The sequence below is a fragment of the Polypterus senegalus genome, chromosome 10 (genome assembly GCF_016835505.1).
Source record: "Polypterus senegalus isolate Bchr_013 chromosome 10, ASM1683550v1, whole genome shotgun sequence".
In the NCBI taxonomy this organism is placed as follows: domain Eukaryota; kingdom Metazoa; phylum Chordata; class Cladistia; order Polypteriformes; family Polypteridae; genus Polypterus; species Polypterus senegalus.
In genome coordinates this window covers 175,666,989-175,684,161 of record NC_053163.1, presented here as the reverse complement: position 1 = coordinate 175,684,161, position 17,173 = coordinate 175,666,989, and the positions used below count along the sequence as shown (strand labels likewise).

General features: G+C 37.5%; 1 protein-coding gene across 2 annotated transcripts in view; it reads right to left on the bottom strand.

Moving 5' to 3' along the window:
• The window catches only part of axdnd1 (axonemal dynein light chain domain containing 1), an 82,889-nt gene that overhangs the window by 14,760 nt on the left and 50,956 nt on the right, over positions 1 to 17,173 (bottom strand). For both annotated transcript variants that reach the window (XM_039767804.1, XM_039767803.1), the window contains exons 16-22: positions 16,569 to 16,803; positions 15,052 to 15,268; positions 11,486 to 11,579; positions 10,940 to 11,124; positions 7,617 to 7,713; positions 4,835 to 4,978; positions 3,358 to 3,435 (exon numbers count right to left, since the gene is read on the bottom strand). In XM_039767804.1, the coding sequence (XP_039623738.1) occupies positions 3,358 to 3,435; positions 4,835 to 4,978; positions 7,617 to 7,713; positions 10,940 to 11,124; positions 11,486 to 11,579; positions 15,052 to 15,268; positions 16,569 to 16,803 (1,050 nt within the window). The remainder of the gene's footprint in view (positions 1 to 3,357; positions 3,436 to 4,834; positions 4,979 to 7,616; positions 7,714 to 10,939; positions 11,125 to 11,485; positions 11,580 to 15,051; positions 15,269 to 16,568; positions 16,804 to 17,173) is intronic.

Genomic DNA, 17,173 nt, shown 5'->3' with positions numbered 1-17,173 from the left:
TATCAAAATATTAACATAAATACAGTTAGAAAGCTACAGTATGTCTAGTGTCCACTGCTGTACTGATGCAGATTAGTACACATTCTGAGTGTGACATGTTTTGAAACAGTCGGCAAAGCACAGCCTGATGTCAAAACCAGGACAATAAAAGTGCGTTTCTTTGCACACTTGTTTTTTTTTTTTTATTATTATTATTATTGTGTTCTGTTTGAGCACGAGTGGGTAGAATGTTGATGCCCAATCCACATGACTGATGCACCCCTTAGGTTGTTGCAGCCTACCACAGCACAAGGCTTAGTGACTTCCACTGTGAACAGTGCCTACGGCGATAACGTCTGTCTTGTTCTTTTGTTTTGATCCCAGTCATTTTGCCTTTTTGCCACACACCTACTCACTACATTGGTGAACCTTGAGGTAACCAAATTCAGCAGGCATATCACAGCGGTGTGGTCGTGCAGTGCCGTATGCATTAATTTCACTGTCTCTGTCAACATCTTATGTCCAGTTCCCATCATCATCACTATTGCTTGACTCGGCTAATATTTCAGTTTGCTCTAACACTGACTTTACAGCCTCTTGTTCACACAGTATTGTGTTACGGTTGAAGGCTCCAATTCACTCTTGAATGCTGATGAATAAGCTTAGGTTGGTAAAATGCATAAAAATATTCATGTCTTGTTTACAGCATAATGTAATTTTATCCACTAGGTGGCAGCAGAAAACTGTTCCCTTTGCATTATTTGGGCTTAATGCTGAACATTAATAATTCTGTATGTGTATATAGCGCTTTTTCTCACTACATTTTGAGCCAGTGTACTCGGCACATATTAACTATTAGGTGGGGTGAGAGACATATTTAGCCAATAAGGGACAGGGGATGATTTGGGGGCAGGAACAACTAGGCCAACATTGGAATATAACAGCTAAACTTTGAGAGACATTTGGGGTTAACCGTACTTACACAGAATTCTAAGCCAAGGAAGTTAATAAGCTTTGTACTCCTATAAATAGCCTGCTTATGAAATATTCATCTTTTGATATACAATACTTTTTATTTCTGATGATTATGCTCATCCTTTATATTATACGTTTTTAACCTTCCACACTCCAAACGTCTGCAAACTCCTACAGAGTCTGGAGAAGACAACAGCTGGAACAGCAAGAGCACCTCCGCTAACTGCTGTGTTCATCTTTGTTGACTTTTACCTTGGGTCTTCTGACAAAACCTGGCTGTGTTATCTGTATGTTGAAATATTTTTTTTAATACGAGCAAAGTATAAACCCATCATTTACGTTGTGATTGATTTGTGATTTTTTTTTTTTTTTTGGTTATTTTGTCACCCTTTTTCTTTTAGATGGAATTGTAAGCGGAACAAGCTTTCCACAGTGCGGTTCCTATCAGTAAACATGTCTAGCATGGCACACTAGCTCCTTAATGGAGCACAATTGTTCTTTTGTAATTGGACAATCAAAGTTTTTATTATAAGAGAAGCTTATTTGGGAGGTAAGGAGAGGACTTGTATTCCACAGAGCAAGACATGGAGGGTTAGGTTTGACTACGATATTCTGCAAAAAATTGTGTTTTTTTTTTTTTGGTTTTTAAGCTAGCTGTCCATATTGTGCAATCTTCATTTCATTCATTTCTAGTGCTTTAATTGCTATTTATGTTATTAAAATAGGGGAGTTTATGGTTACCTAAACTGGTTGGTGGTGTCGTTCTACGTTACTTGTGTTTTGTGTAATCACTTTCATTTCTCTTGTGAACATTCTGGTACATAAAATGGGGTTTGTCTAGTTGATGCTGATTCTGGGTGTGTTTGTGAGATCCTCTGTCTCTCAAGTGCACAGCCCAGACCCACAGTAAAGCTGCAACACACCAGTCAACCTAAAAAAATCAAATGGTTCCTTCCAAATTTCATACATCGAAAATAAAAAGCCACATCAGCTTTGCGTGAGTACGCAAGCCAATTATACCCACTGAAACAATTACACAAGTTTGTCATTGGCATGAAGTTATACTGACTTGATGTCATTTGGGGGGAATTAGGTGGATAGGAATGGAGAGCTTTGTTAGGGTGAATGGCCTGTTCTCAAAATATTTCTAATGTTCTCAGATCATCAGATGCATTCTAGAATGATTTGGCTCAACTCCTTCCTTCCACTGCGATTGAGTTGATAGATTTAGTTGGCTGGGCCACAGCAGAATCAAATTTTGGCCTATTATTATTATGATGATGATTATTGTTTGCATGCATCCATTTTCTAATGTCAGAAAACTCAACAGCACAATCAGCTAATGTATGAGGTCTTGGATTACAATATGCACATGGATAAAGCGGGCCCATTGACACAGATGTTGTCCAACCAGTGATAGGCTTGTCAATTGTTGTGTAAATTCAGTAGAAGTGCAGTGAAGTGGTGGCATGGTGTCAAAGTACGAGTTCAATAAGTCAAAGATTTCAAAAATCTTTTTGTCCAGAACTGAGGGAATCGGACAGTTCAGTTGAATGTCTACCAGGGCTGCCATGCCCGTTTCTAACTCTAGTCCAGGCACTGCCAGAACAGACTGTAATGCAGTCTGCAATGTGACTGGGTTTCACTTGTTATCAATGAATTTTAAAAAGATTTGACTGCAGTGGGCAATGCAATATAAATACAGAACAGAGAAGATCAACAAAAAGAAGAATACAATACATTTGATTCCCATTGATGGGAGATTTAAATATGAATACAAAAAGAATCTCAAATCCCTGCATCTAACATATCTGATTATGAAGTATTACTATCACTATTCTGAGGTGACATGTAAATAAAAATTTCATTGTACTTAGCAGACATGACGATGGCCTAAACTTGAATGCACTGAAGTGATGTCAGGGTGATGGAGTGGGCGAACGTGTGTTGTCAAGACATTAAATGGAACTCGTAAGGAGTACAATTTATACATTTCATAGTATCATTTCTTCGATTCAGGTTGTATTATTTTATGGGCGCAGTCATTTGCAAATGACTTTTCCAGTAGGCAAAGTTTATGAAAAAACAGGTTAAGAAAACCCTGGCATGTTTCTAGGAAGAGAAGAGTAAATCTAGCTTAAAGCTTTGACCTCACCGGAGGAACATTTCAACCCAAGCAAGCATGTGTAGAAGGAGCTAAAGCCAGCCATTCAGAGTTAAAGTCCACCACCGACTTGATGGACATAATCCATTCTGACACTTGCTAAGGTCACAGCTTGGCTAATTTGCCCTTTACTGACTGTTAATGAAGGACTAACTTACTATTTGATGGCCGTACTTTCTAAATTTGGTCACTCAGTGAATACATAAATACGTTCAACAATGAACATGTAATATTCTGACCTCCTTGATGGCTTCATGGTCTGTGGATTCACCTACTTCTTCAAATGACTTCTCGGTTTCCTCTGATTTAATATCCAACTTTAAAAAAAAGAAAAAAAGAATTATGTGATACATTTCCAATAAATAGTAATTTACACGTTTTAATTTTTATATCACTATAATATTTATACAATGTATTATAAAATAGACCTGTTGCTTCTACACTAGGTAAGGCTCTAGATCTCTTGGACAGTGAATTGGAAAAAGTGGAAACAGAAAATGTGTGGATCAATATATTCTTCATCCTCATATTTATATGTAGGGTCCTTGTTGTCATTTGTACAGAGGGCAGAGTTTCCTGTGATTTTTGCTCTTTGTATTTCTGGTTTCTTTCTGTGAATTTGCTTAGAGTTTTGAGTTAGTTTAAAATTTGGAAGTTGTTATCTTGTGCTTAATTTTAGATTTTTCTGTCTTATTCAATAAGACAACCAGCTAACTAATGGCATCCATCAAACATTTGGTAAAATTACTTAAATACATTGTCGATCTATGTTCCTACCCTCACCTATGGTCATGAGCTATGGGTAGTTACCGAAAGAACGAGACTGCGAATACAAGCGGCTGAAATGAGTTTCTTCCATAGGGTGTCTGGGCTTTCTCTTAAAGATAGGGTGAGAAGCTCAGTCATCCGGGAGGGACTCGGAGTAGAGCTGCTATTCCTCTGCATCGAGAGGAGTCAGATGAGGTGGCTGGCTCGGGCATCTGATCAGGATGCATCCTGGAGGTGTTCCGGGCACGTCTAACGGGGAGGAGGCCCCGGGGAAGACCCAGGACATGCTGGAGGGGCTATGTCTCTCAGCTGGCCTGGGAACGCCTCAGGATTCCCCCGGAAGAGCTAGAAGTGGTGGCCGGGGAGAGGGAATTCTGGGTATCTCTGCTAAAGCTGCTGCCCCTGTGACTTGATCTCGGATAAGCGGAAGCAGATGGATGGATGGATGGATGGATGGATGGATGGATGGATGGATGGACTTAAATACATTTGTTTTCAGTCACGTTTTTGCCATTGCAAATTTTATAGCGTTCAACCCACATAATCCACTTAAGGGTCATATGGGGGCAGAATCTATCCTGGCAATACTGGGTGCAAAGCATTAGTCCTGAACGGAGTCAGTATATCATAAAAGCTAGTCATTCACACATGTCCATATTCTCACAATGGCCATTTTGTAATCCTGTATGAGCTCAAAACACATTTTGGTGGGAAGAAAAATTGAGTTTCTGGACAAAAACATACAACAAAATGGGAAGAACATGCATACTTCACCCAGACAGTGGCCGGGCATGGGATTCAAGCTTTCACAGGGCCGGAGCAGCGTTAAATTCTGTGTCACTGTGCCGTCTAGCAGCAGATTTAACACAGTCCAAAACTGACCAAAGAAACTCCATTCCAAAAGCAAACTGTACAACAATCTTGACTGTCGGGAGACTCTCAACTCACCTCTGCTGCTACTGTGGGTTGGGAAGGTGGCAAGTCTGCTTTGGACTCGGTCACCATAGACTCAGCTTCAGAGAGAGTAGCTGGAGAATCTTTAATTTGTACCAACAGGATCTGGCACGTCTCCTTCCAATCGTTGCATTCATTCTGGAAAAGAATTGGATATATTAAACACAAACAAATAAAACAATTAATTATGGTAATCTACAATGTGTGGAACTTTTAGGTCATAAGTTTATTTTTTTTAATATTTACAAAGATTTTTAGAAAAGAAAACAATATTTATATTATATATATATATATATATATATATATATATATATATATATATATATATATATATTTTAATGAGGAGTTTCTTCATTCATTGAGGATACCCTTCTGATGCTATAGACAGGGCCTTCCATAAAGCTAGGAGTAGATCTCATATCATCCACTCTTAAGAGGAGCCTCAATAATGAAACTCTCCTCCTGAAAGTCCACCATCTGGAAATAACTTTTAGCCTTTTATTTCCCTTTACAGATGCATGTTGACTCAGCTCTTCACTAACTCCTTTATAAATATATAATCCGACAACAACTTTCTCACATCTGATAAATCCAATTCAGCGTCATAGTGCCGTTAGCTCAGTGTTTCCCAGACTCGGTCCTGGGGGTCCGCTGTGACTGCAGGTTTTTGTTCCAACCAGATTCCTAATCAGTGACAACATCTGGTAGCACTGAGCTCATTTAATTAGCTGCTATTATTTTTCCTTTATTCTACATTCAGAAAAGCACAGTAGCATGATTTTTATATTTATAAGACATTTAGAAATATTTCTGGTTTTGCTATTGATTTAAATGCTTAACTCTCTTTTGTTGATTTCATTATACTTTGTGCAGTTTTTCCTCCTTCGTTGTATCTTATTAATGACAATTTAAAATGAGCTGAGCAGACACGCTAGCAAACAACACGGAATAATCAAAGGATGCAACTACTTTATAGTTTAATATTTCTTTATTTAGTCATGTTTACACAAGAAACATGAAATTTGCCTTCTCAGTTGCATCTAATAACAGACAGAATGAAATAAAACAGACAAATAGAAACACGATAAGGTTAAGGTAAGGCAGTTAGATAATACATATTTACACAAAAAAAAAAAAGTTACAGGATATATATCAAAACCTTAATCATTATCTCCGATATTTCTTATTGAGAAGTTGAATGGCACTAGGAAAAAGGAGTTCCTGGAGCGATTTGTGTGGGTTTTCAAAGAGACTATTCTTCCTGATTTACTGAACTTTGGTTCAGATCTAATTATGCAATTTTCATTACGCTATAACTTATTAAGTTTATTACATAGAAAATCGCCCAAAAAATCCCGGACCATCGAGAAGTGTGCGAACTGACGACATGAAGAATTGTCTTCGCGTCGAACTGGAATCGTCCCCACATAAATCAAAGTCATCCAGCTGATCTGGATCTGCATAATTAGATCTGGACCACCCTGTACATGCAATGGATGTCTGTCATCAGTTGAGATGATTTCCAGCTTCTTTAACATTGCCCTCTGACACACAGACACTAGTCAGATCATCTACATCAGCCTCAACAACTTTAGCTGCATATTTCGTAATCTGCTGGAGCTTTTTTGAGTTTTGGTTTGTCAGACTATTAAATTGAAAGTGATCACAGACTGGATCATACTGTTATAAAAGGACAACATGAGGTCCTTTGTCTACTTTAAATAGTTTGAGTTTATGGAGGAAAAATAAGTGCTGCTTGCATTTAGAGAATATTTTCTTTGTATTTGTATTCCAGTTAAGATTGTTATCTAGGTAAGTTCCTAAGTATTTATATTCAGTCACTATTTCTACCTCCTCTCCCAGAACTACAACAGGTGAACATACAGATTTCTGTCTCTTAAAATCAAATAACATTTCTTTGGTCTTTTTTTACATTCAGAGAGAGAGTTTTTATTGCACCAGTTTACCATTCAGTCCACTTGATTTAGATAGTGGCTTTCATCCTCCCCAGCATCAGACCCACTAATTAGTAAATAATGGATTAATTAAACAATTAGAACACCTAGAAAAGTAGAGTGAAAATCAAGATGAAAATATTGTTATAAAGAAAAAAATATATTATTCCCGTATAACTGCTTGGTACATTTTAATATATATATATATATATATATATATATATATATATATATATATATATATATATATATATATTACCAAACTTTGTTTTCTAATTTCTATATTGTTCCCAAAACACAGAACTTGGGAAATAACACATCACTTATTTAGCCCAGGAGCTCAATTAAAAACAGAAGCTGGTGGGAACAAAAACCTGCAGCCACAGGACCGAGGTTGGGAAACACTGCTGACGGTAAATATTGAGTGCAGCACGGGTACTACTCGCACACGGACCCTTAAAGTTCATGTCATGAAAACCATCCCATCTCAGAAAAATAATCTTTAAAGTGCAGTCAAGTTTATTGTGATGTGTAGTCAGACATGAAATTATTACTTGCATGTCTCCTCAGAACAGTTAACAAAAATACAAGGAAAACAAACTCATTAAAAATATACATAGCACGCAACTCATATACACAATATTTGAATTCTTATGATTGACTTTTTAGCAACATTACAATTAGGTTATCAAATAGCATAAAAGAAAATGTGTACAAATTCTTTTTCCTCAAATGTAATTGATTAACCAAATAACTAATGAAGAGACTGGCTGAATGAATAAATAGCCTGAAACTTAGAAACACACCGCATAAATCATTACCTGGATTTTCTCTAGCTCATGTAGCTCTTGTTCTGGATTCTCTTCATTTTTGGCTCTTCTCTCCTGAACAACGTTTTCAATAATTCCCTTGCATGAGCTGTAAAAGACACAAAAAATATAAGCCCAGACCAATTGTCCATAGAACAAAAGGCCATTATGTGAATTGTTAACTGTACTAACCAGATGGATGGAAAGCATAACGATGAACCTAATGGGTAAAATGATTGACACTAAATTGAATTTGGAGTGAAACGAAAAAAAAAAAATAAAACAAAGTGCATTTTGCTTCCAGTGAAATCTGTGCTATTTGCAACGAGAGGAAATGCATTTTAGTTCTTGTCTGGAAGTGTTTTCATGTATTAATTCTGCTTGTCATTTGAGTTTTGTGTGCGTATCCTCAACTAGGATAAGGTGGTTGCAAAATGTGGTGGAGTTTGGCAGTGGCAGCTTCCCTTATAGTGAGATTTTGTTGTGGAGAAAATGCAGTAATGTGCATAAGGCGTGCAAAATATGTAGCATGCTACATCTTTAAAAAGTGAACCGCACTCCTCCACAGTGAAGTGAATGAGAGGAAGAAACAATTGATTTTGACATTGTGGTACGGATTACACTTAACTGCTGCAGAAAAAAAAACACATGTAAACACAGAAGTATGAACAAGGCTTCAGGAAGCAATAATTCCTTAATTTCCACTCTTATAAATAAACCTTTAAATCCCAAAAACAAAAACCTCTTCAGTGAGTTTTTCATTTCACAATTGTGAGATCACCTATGGATCAAATTTTAGGGTCACTTTCATGAAACTGCATACGAGTCGTAATTTACTTGTTTCACTCATCGCTCAAACTTGTGGGGTCCCGAGTTTTTCCTGGCAGTAAAGGACACAAGGCAGGAAACAGCCCTGAATCGGGCACCTGCCCCTCGCAGGCCCACTCAAGCCTATACTCACAGTTACACAGCTGGAATACATACACTGGTGGAAAAACCCTTGAAGGGATGATAACACTGACTGACCGCAGGATTTATAGCAACCAGTAAATTATTGGTTTTTTGTGAATATATGCAGCATTAAAACTGTACAAAAAAAAAAAAGTACGCAACACAACAACCACCATGGATAGTAATTCTTTTATGCCAGCCATGTTGGAATATGGTAATCCTTTGTGAAAAATGACCAATCAGAAAATGAGACATTGTAATGAGCCAGATTAAATCAGAGAAGTGCTACGTAATGTGCACAAAGCAAATCAGAGCTCGATTAGAGTCTGCATTTTTAAAATTCTGTGCTTTCACCCATCTATGGTACAACACTGAGCAAGAGCGCCGTTTGGGGGTGGCAAGTGGGGTGACCGCCCCAGGCTCTGCACCTAAGATGGCCCCACTTTTGAGGTCTGTGTGTCCCGTTCAAGCGGATTTGTCAAGTTATATTGTCCAGTATATATATATTTGAGATGCTTCTAAGAGGAACCCTTTTAAAATCCCTCAAGGTCAAATTCCATACATGTATGTCTCTGAAAACATTCCATAGTCCACCTTCATCGCCCGAAAAGGGTCACCAGTATAATCCCTTCCTAAAATAGGTATAGCCCATTACTTGCTGGGTTGGCTTTTGTTTTGACTTGGAAACAACTAATGGCTTGTCGCTTATGACTCCTTCATGTCTGGAGAGCCTACCATCATTTCTTAGTCGAGTCTTTGGTTCAGTTTGCTACAGAAGGCCTAGTTGAAACAGTGAAGGAAGTGTTTGGTAGAGGAACACGCAGCAACGTTTTATTACGGGTTTAGCAGTATCGCTATTGATGCCATGAGTGGAAGAGATCGTGGCGCACTTTTTTGATAGATTATATTGTTATATTTTGATAAAGTCTGCATGTTATCTTGCAAAAATTTAGCTGATTACTGTAATGAGAGAATCTGGTGTATGTTAACATTATTTTTTATTAAATTCACACGCAAGTTTATACAGTCCACATATACTGGTAACTGCCGCCCCCTACACGGAGGCTGTGTTTTCAGAAGTATACAGAAGCGTATTCGAAAGTGAAAACGCCAGCGTCATGTGGATGAAAGGCAAAAACGGAGAGCAATGTCTGCATTCTTTAAATGAAAATATGTTTTTAAAAAATGGATATAAACTATTGTATAAGATAATGAAAACTATGGGGGCATAACGGTCATCACTTCATGTATCCTTTAAGCTTCTTTTGCTTACATATAAAATTCTTCTTGACAGCGGTCCTAAATATCTGTTTAAAAGGTCACGCTATTACAAATCTGTTCACAATTTGCAGACTTCTAATGATTTTAATTGTCTCCCACCTAAACACAGGTCACTACTAGTTGACTGAGCATGCAGTACTGCGGCTCCCAAGCTATGGAACACCCTGCCTCTTGACAGTCTTCTAGAAACTGCTGCTTTTAAAAGTAACTTAAAGAATGAGTTTTATGTGCTGATTGTATTTTATACCAGCATGCTCCCAACCTTTTTTTCTTTCTTTCTACAATTGTTTTATCTTATCCATTTTATTTTTCTGCACCTTTTGTTTTTAACTTATTTATTAACTGTGTCCTGGAGTGTTATGAAAGGCCCATATATGGTACATTACATAAAATGTATTATTATTAAACTTCTTTGGCAAATTCAGTATGTAATAATCACAAACAGTCATCAACCGGTTTAACAAACATTTGTGGGTTAGCCCGTTGCCACCCAAATCTTTTTCCTCCACTCTCTGCAGTGGTAAGTATCCCCATTTGTATGTCATCTGTCAGCTCCTCCAGCCACATCTTCTTTGGCCTCCCGCTGGACCGCACTACTCCACCTCCTGTCATTCTTTGCCTTGTGCTCTACAAGGTTGAATCCCCCTCAGCCTGCTCCATACATCAAAGAGGGCATCGGAGGAAACATTTTTATGGTTACATGTCCTTCCTGACACCAACCCCCTTTAGTGGACTTTTATGACAAACAAGGGGGATGGCGAATGAAGTCAAATAATGAGAATAATAAAAAATATAAATATTTAAGTCAGGTAGTGCTTTCTTTATAGACAATACTGTGTGAATCATTCAAATTCACAGCTTCATTTCCTTTTACACAGTAAGGCAGCGATATTAAAAGGAATACTCCACCCAAAAAACAGTATTCTGCTTAAATGTAACTTACCACATGTTTTCTTGATCGTCACTATAAAGGACATTTCCATCTCTGCTGTGATGTAGTTATGGTAAGCACTTTGCCTCCATTTGCCTGCATTCTATTTTTTTTGTTTCTTTATTTGTCTTTATAGATCAAAACATTCGTGACTTCAATAAATCTTACTTACCATGTTAAGAATTCAGAAAAGAAATTCAGACCGTGAGCTAGAGTCTGCGACTCATCTTTTAGCTTTAGCCAGGCTTGTTCTCGCTCGATATCATCTGAAGAAGGCAGCAAGTCTCCTCGGTCAGGCACTACATAAAGAAGTAGGTCCACCATCCACTGTGTAAGTCGGCTGTGTAAGGTATTTACCTATCAAAGAAAAAACAGACAAACAAAAATAAGACTTGGGTGTAAGAACTACACAAAGTCAAGGTAAGGTAGTTATTTCAGATAAGGTAAAATAAACATTTTGAGGTAAGGAAGAAGACATATGTCTGGAGGATAAGGTTATTATTCCCACTGATGGAGGTGCGGGTTGCAAGTTAATTAACACATACAAGTAAGAATTTTACGGTACTCTGTACACGTGAAAATGACGACTCCATAAACCTATTAGAGTCATTTATGTGAGAAACGAAAACTGCATACGGTGTTTTTGAAAGGAATGTCTCGAGTGAATTGTTTATTATTTATATAGACTGCTAAAAGAGGAGAAACAAATGACACTCACCTCTTCGCTAAGTCTGGAATTATCGCACTCCACAAAGTATGAAAAAGCGGACAAGAAATCTTGAAGGCGGGGGAATACCTCAAGGGGAGCAATACTAAAAGATTCAATGGGAAAGTGTGTTATAATAGAATGTTTAGCCAGGAGTAGAAGATTTACATTTCATCATTCATAACGGTTTTATCAGTGTATTTTTTTTTTCAAGAATACTACACTCCAGTCCACATAAAATGAGATGGGGAGAAGACAAACAACAAACAAATCATTGGGACAACAATCATCCTATAATCTAATCTACTGGTAAGTTACTGATTTAAATAGAGCACAAAAAGCTTAGTAGTATGTTTGGGATCATCATCTTGCTGTGGAATCAAGGACAATTCAATGAGTTTGGAAGCATTTACTAACAGTTGAGCAGATGTTCCTCTCCACCTCAGAATTTATTGTGCCACTGCCATCAGCAGTTGATTATCAATGAAGATTAGTGTACCAGTGCTTGTACCATACATGCCCAAGCCATAACAAGCCCACCACCATGTTTAACAGATGAGGTAGTCTGCTTCGGATCTTGAGCAGTTCCTGTTCGTCTCCACAGTTTGGTCTTTCCATTACTCTGATGCAGGCCCATCATTGTCCAGTCTGATCACAAGACCTTTTTCCAGAATATATATATATTAAAATGACACTAACTCTCCTAAAATTCCTAAGCCTAAAGAGCATCAAAAATCAAATTCATAAAAATTGCAGCTATAGTGGAGGTTTTGTAACTTAGCCCATTAGGGTTTGAGCTTCACTGAACAAGTATTGAGTGCCTGCCTAACCAAGTAGCTCCTAACATACACCTCATCTATGCTGGATTTTACAAGAAAATGGGAGATTGTTTAGGAGAAATTACTGATAATGATCACAAAAAAAAAATCTTAAATTACCTCCTTCGAAAGCAAAGTCAGTGAAAATAACAGATGATTTCCTATGTACATTTATTTTTTGTTGCCTAGCAGACATTTATTTCCAAAATGACTTATAAACAAGTTCAACATATTCAAGTAAACATCAGTCTAGGGCAGGGGTCCTCAATCCCAGTCCTGGAGGGCCGCAATGGCTGCAGGTTTTTGTTCTGACCTGGTTGCTTAATTAGAAAGCAATTCTTTTCAATAAAGCACTAACAAGCTATGAAATTAAATGAACTCTGCTATGTCAGGTCATTCTCATATCCTAGATTTTCTTTCCCTTTCTATCATGCAAATGATTTGAAGGCTAAAATGGACAAGTAATTCTCAGTCCTTCACTTTTTTCTCTTCATTTTTCTTCCAAGTATTTAATTAAACCCAATAGTGCAGATAAATACACACAGGTGTAAATGTAAATAAGCTAAATGGAGAAATGCTGCTCTCTCTTGTCATTTGCATGTTATTAATAATAAGGAGCAATTAAACTAGCTGTTTAAGACAAAATTAAGCAATAAGGGCTCAAAATCACTACAGTGAAGCAGAAGTGTTACTTTAGCAATAAGTGCTTTTTATTAAGCAACTGGGTTGGAGCAAAAACCTGCAGCCACTGCGGCTCTCCAGGACCGTGATTGAGGACCCCTGAACTAGGGGACTGTCTGGAAACAAGTGTTACAAGAGCAGAATACAAAACTAATCATGATAAGTAAAGAGCTCAGAACAAAATAACAGCTTGTTACAATTTCTCGATTATAAAGCCTAACCACTAATATCAGTTAGGCAGAAATTCAGCAAATGGCAGTCTTAAAATGCTTCTTGAACGCATTGAGGGTGTCTTATTTTCAAATGTAGGTGGTCAGTGTATTAAACTAATTAGAAGCTACACATTAAAAGACACTGTATTGAGATCTGATGCCATGCAGAGGTGGCATCACCAGACATTCTAGAAGGTTGAATAGGAGTATCGGATCTCATGAGTGATTCCAAATAATAACAATAATAATTCTTTATATTTGCATAGCTTTTTTCTAACTATTCAAAGCATTTTACATAGTAAGTGAGGAGCCACTTCAACCTACATTAATGTGTAGCATCCACCTGGATGATGCAATGATAGCCATACTGTATTTGTGCCAGTATGTGCACTACATATTACCTGGAAGGTGGTGAAGTGGTGAGAGACGGTCAGCTAATAAGAGACAGGGATGATTAGGAATGGAATACACCCCATTCTTTATGAAGGATGCTCAGGGATCTTTCATGACAACAGAGGATCAGGACCTCAGTTTGACGGTGCCATATTTACAACACAGTGTCCCCGTCACTGCACTAGGATCTACATTCAGAATACAGTGATCCTTTGCTATATCGCGCTTCGACTTTCACAGCTTCACTCTGTTCCGGATTTTAAATGTAAGCATATCTGAATATACACTATATCACGGATTTTTTGCTGGTTCGCAGATTTCTGCGACAATGGGTTTTTTAATTTATGGTACTACATGCTTCCTCAGTTGCTTTGCCCAGTTGATTTCATACAAGGGACGCTATTGCAAGATGGCTGAGAAGCTACCCAATCAGAGCACGAATTACATATTAAATAAAACTCCTCAATGATATACAATATGCTTCCTGTGCGGTGCTTTGCATACTTGAAAGCCCAAACAGCACGTATTGATATTTGATTGTTTGCTTGTCTCTGTCTCTCTCTCTCTCTGACATTCTCTGCTCCTGACGGAGAGGGTGTGAGCAGAGGGGCTGTTTGCCTAGAGGATACAGATGCTCCTCTCAAAAATGTTGAAAGACTACCTTCACATTGCTGCCTTTCTTGTAGCTGCTTTGTTCAGCGGTGCCTCGCATACTTAAAAGCCCAAACAGCCCTATTGATTTTTGATTGTTTGCTTTTCTTGCTCTCTCTGACATTCTCTGCTCCTGACACGCACTCCTTTGAAGAGGAAGATATGTTTGCATTCTTTTAATTGTGAGATGGAACTGTCATCTCTGTCTTGTCATGGAGCACAGTTTAAACATTTGACTAAAGGGTGTTATTTCATGTCTAGAGGGCTCTAATAATGTTAGAAAATGTATTTAGAAGGTCTTAAACAGGTTTTCTATGCTCTAACTGTGAAAATATTCAATTTATAAATATAGAATCCTACTTCTTAGAAATTTATTTATCACGGCAGAGTCTGGAACGGATTAACCTCGATAAACGAGGGTTGTCTGTACAGGTAAGCGCCCCCTGCTGGCCTCACCAATAATTCTTCCAGAAGCACTGCAAGCTTTTCCTAGATAGTCTCCCATTCATGTACTTGCCTGGCCTGAACATGCTTAGCTTTAGGTGGATGACCTGTTCTGAAGTGCATGTGGCCTGACTGCTTTATATAGATGCTGACCCACTAACTACTCTGTAGGTGAGCCTCAGGGAGTTGAATTTAACACACACCGCTACAGGAAGTCAAAGTAGAGATCCAAAAGAAAAAAAAAAAGTTCTACAATTTGGCACAAAAATCAAACCTGCATTAGGCTCACAATTAATAATTGTTATGCACAATGCTGCTTGAGACTTCATTTGTGGTTATGAAAAAAAATATATATATAAAAAAAAAAAACTAAATTTACCTTCCATGCACATTAGGTTTCAGCTGGTCTTTGTCATGTTGAAGAGATTTAGGCACCTGTAAGGTTTCCTTCCATAATCTGAGCCACTCAGAAACACATTCAAATAGTTTTGTACAGTCACTGTAGAGAGGAATTCTAGTCACACCACTGGTGTTTGCACGTCTTGCTGTCCAGGACTCAATGTCATTAATTAAACTCACAAGAAATCTACAGGCACCTGTTGGTAGGTTTGTAGAAGTCAGTGTCAACAGCTATACTCACTTCGATAAAGACCATTAAAATAATAATAATAATTATAACAATGTTATCTATATAGAACTATGATACATTTATTATCATGATCCACACACTTGACAAACCCACCTAATAATAAATAATAATAATGCATTTTATTTATATAGCACTTTTCCCAAGCTTTAGGTGCTTATCCATTACAAGCATGTGCCTGGGGTTGAATCATGATTTTTAAAATATTGACTACTATATAAACTTAGTACTATGTAATATTATTCATGACTTGGAGGCATTTTTGCTGTTTGTCTGAACTTTCACATATACTACTCATCTAAAAAGGGTTGAAGGAAAAATTTGATATTTGTCAAGACAAGGTAATTTCTTCACAATCACTTTATACAATAATATAACAATTTTCCATATACAATTGTGTCGTAGATTGAAGCATTTACTATAAATTACAAAAAACATTCATAACCTGCTCTTGCATTTTAATATGGAGGAGATGGGGCCAGGGTCAAACCATAAAAAGAAGCCTTAAAATTTAAAATCAATTTTGTGTTGTTGAGTAATGAGCCGTATTTTGAGATTGTACACATACTGCAAAACAGCATATACTCAACATGTTGCTTTAGAAAGATAAACAAGCAAAATACTTTTGTGAAATTCAGCCATTTTAAAAGGAGACCAGCCATGCACTTCAATTCATTGCACGTCTTCCTTCGCAGCAACCCTTCAGACACAGGGGAGTGGATTTACTTTGAAAAGATATTCCATGTGTTGTTACCACACTGCACTGATAGCGTGTTTTATTATTATATATTATACATTATTAACTTATTGATGGATTTATTGATTGATTGGCTATACTGTGTGCCCAGTGCGTCTATATCCTTGTTTTTTATGTTTCTACTGCTGCATGGATCTGCAATACCGTGCTAAGTTACCCACCATATGCAGCAGGTCAATGTTACAACTTGAATTGTTTAGAATGTGCCATTTCAGAGTTCTGTTACCTTATTGCTACATCAGTCCAAGTATCTCAGGCTTATCACACAATACACAATAGCTGCTCACACACTGTACACTACATGGACATATGGGGGTTCAAATGTTTTGGTTTGTGTGTTACAGTGCCCATGGCTATTATTTCTGGCAGCCACACCTCCAATGCAGACACCCTTACAACTCCTTGAGGTGTCCATCATCTACTGTGCAGTCTAAGTTTGTCCGGTCAAATATCCTATACTGAAAGGAAATGGAGGTGTTGGTAGTTTACTTACCATTTTCACCAGTGATTTGAATTCCTAGTTGCTGGTGCAAGTCTTGTACTATTCTGGTAATTTCCTTCATAGTTTCTCGCACACTGGTATTTTCCTGTTCTACATTTGGATGTCTTCCCAGTATGGTAAGAAGAATCTCATTCCATTCCTGCTGGAGCTGGGTCATGGTTTTGACGTTCTCCTGATTAGAAAGCAATTCTTCTCCCCCATAGCGTGTGGATTCAACAGTAAGCATCTGTGAGTTAAATAAAATCACACTAACTGGCTAGGACACTTTGCATTGCCTGAAAGCAATGCGTCATTTCTCTATAATCAATATTATATTATCATCATGCTTATTAAAGATTATTGTTAAAAAATTAGCCAAGGCTTTACTTGTGTTGCTAATGGCTATTATTGCTTAAAATGACTGATTTTTTTATTTATTATTCTAATATTATTGCAAAGCCCCATTTTCAGCAGCAATTCCTTCAGTGTCCTAATGGTAAACTCCTTTATCTTATCCGTAATTAGTTATGTTTATAAGCTAATTGTTTATTAGAGAAGCCTTTCTAATTGCATTAACACCGTTGACAGTAACTTAAAGCACACAACATAAAAGATGC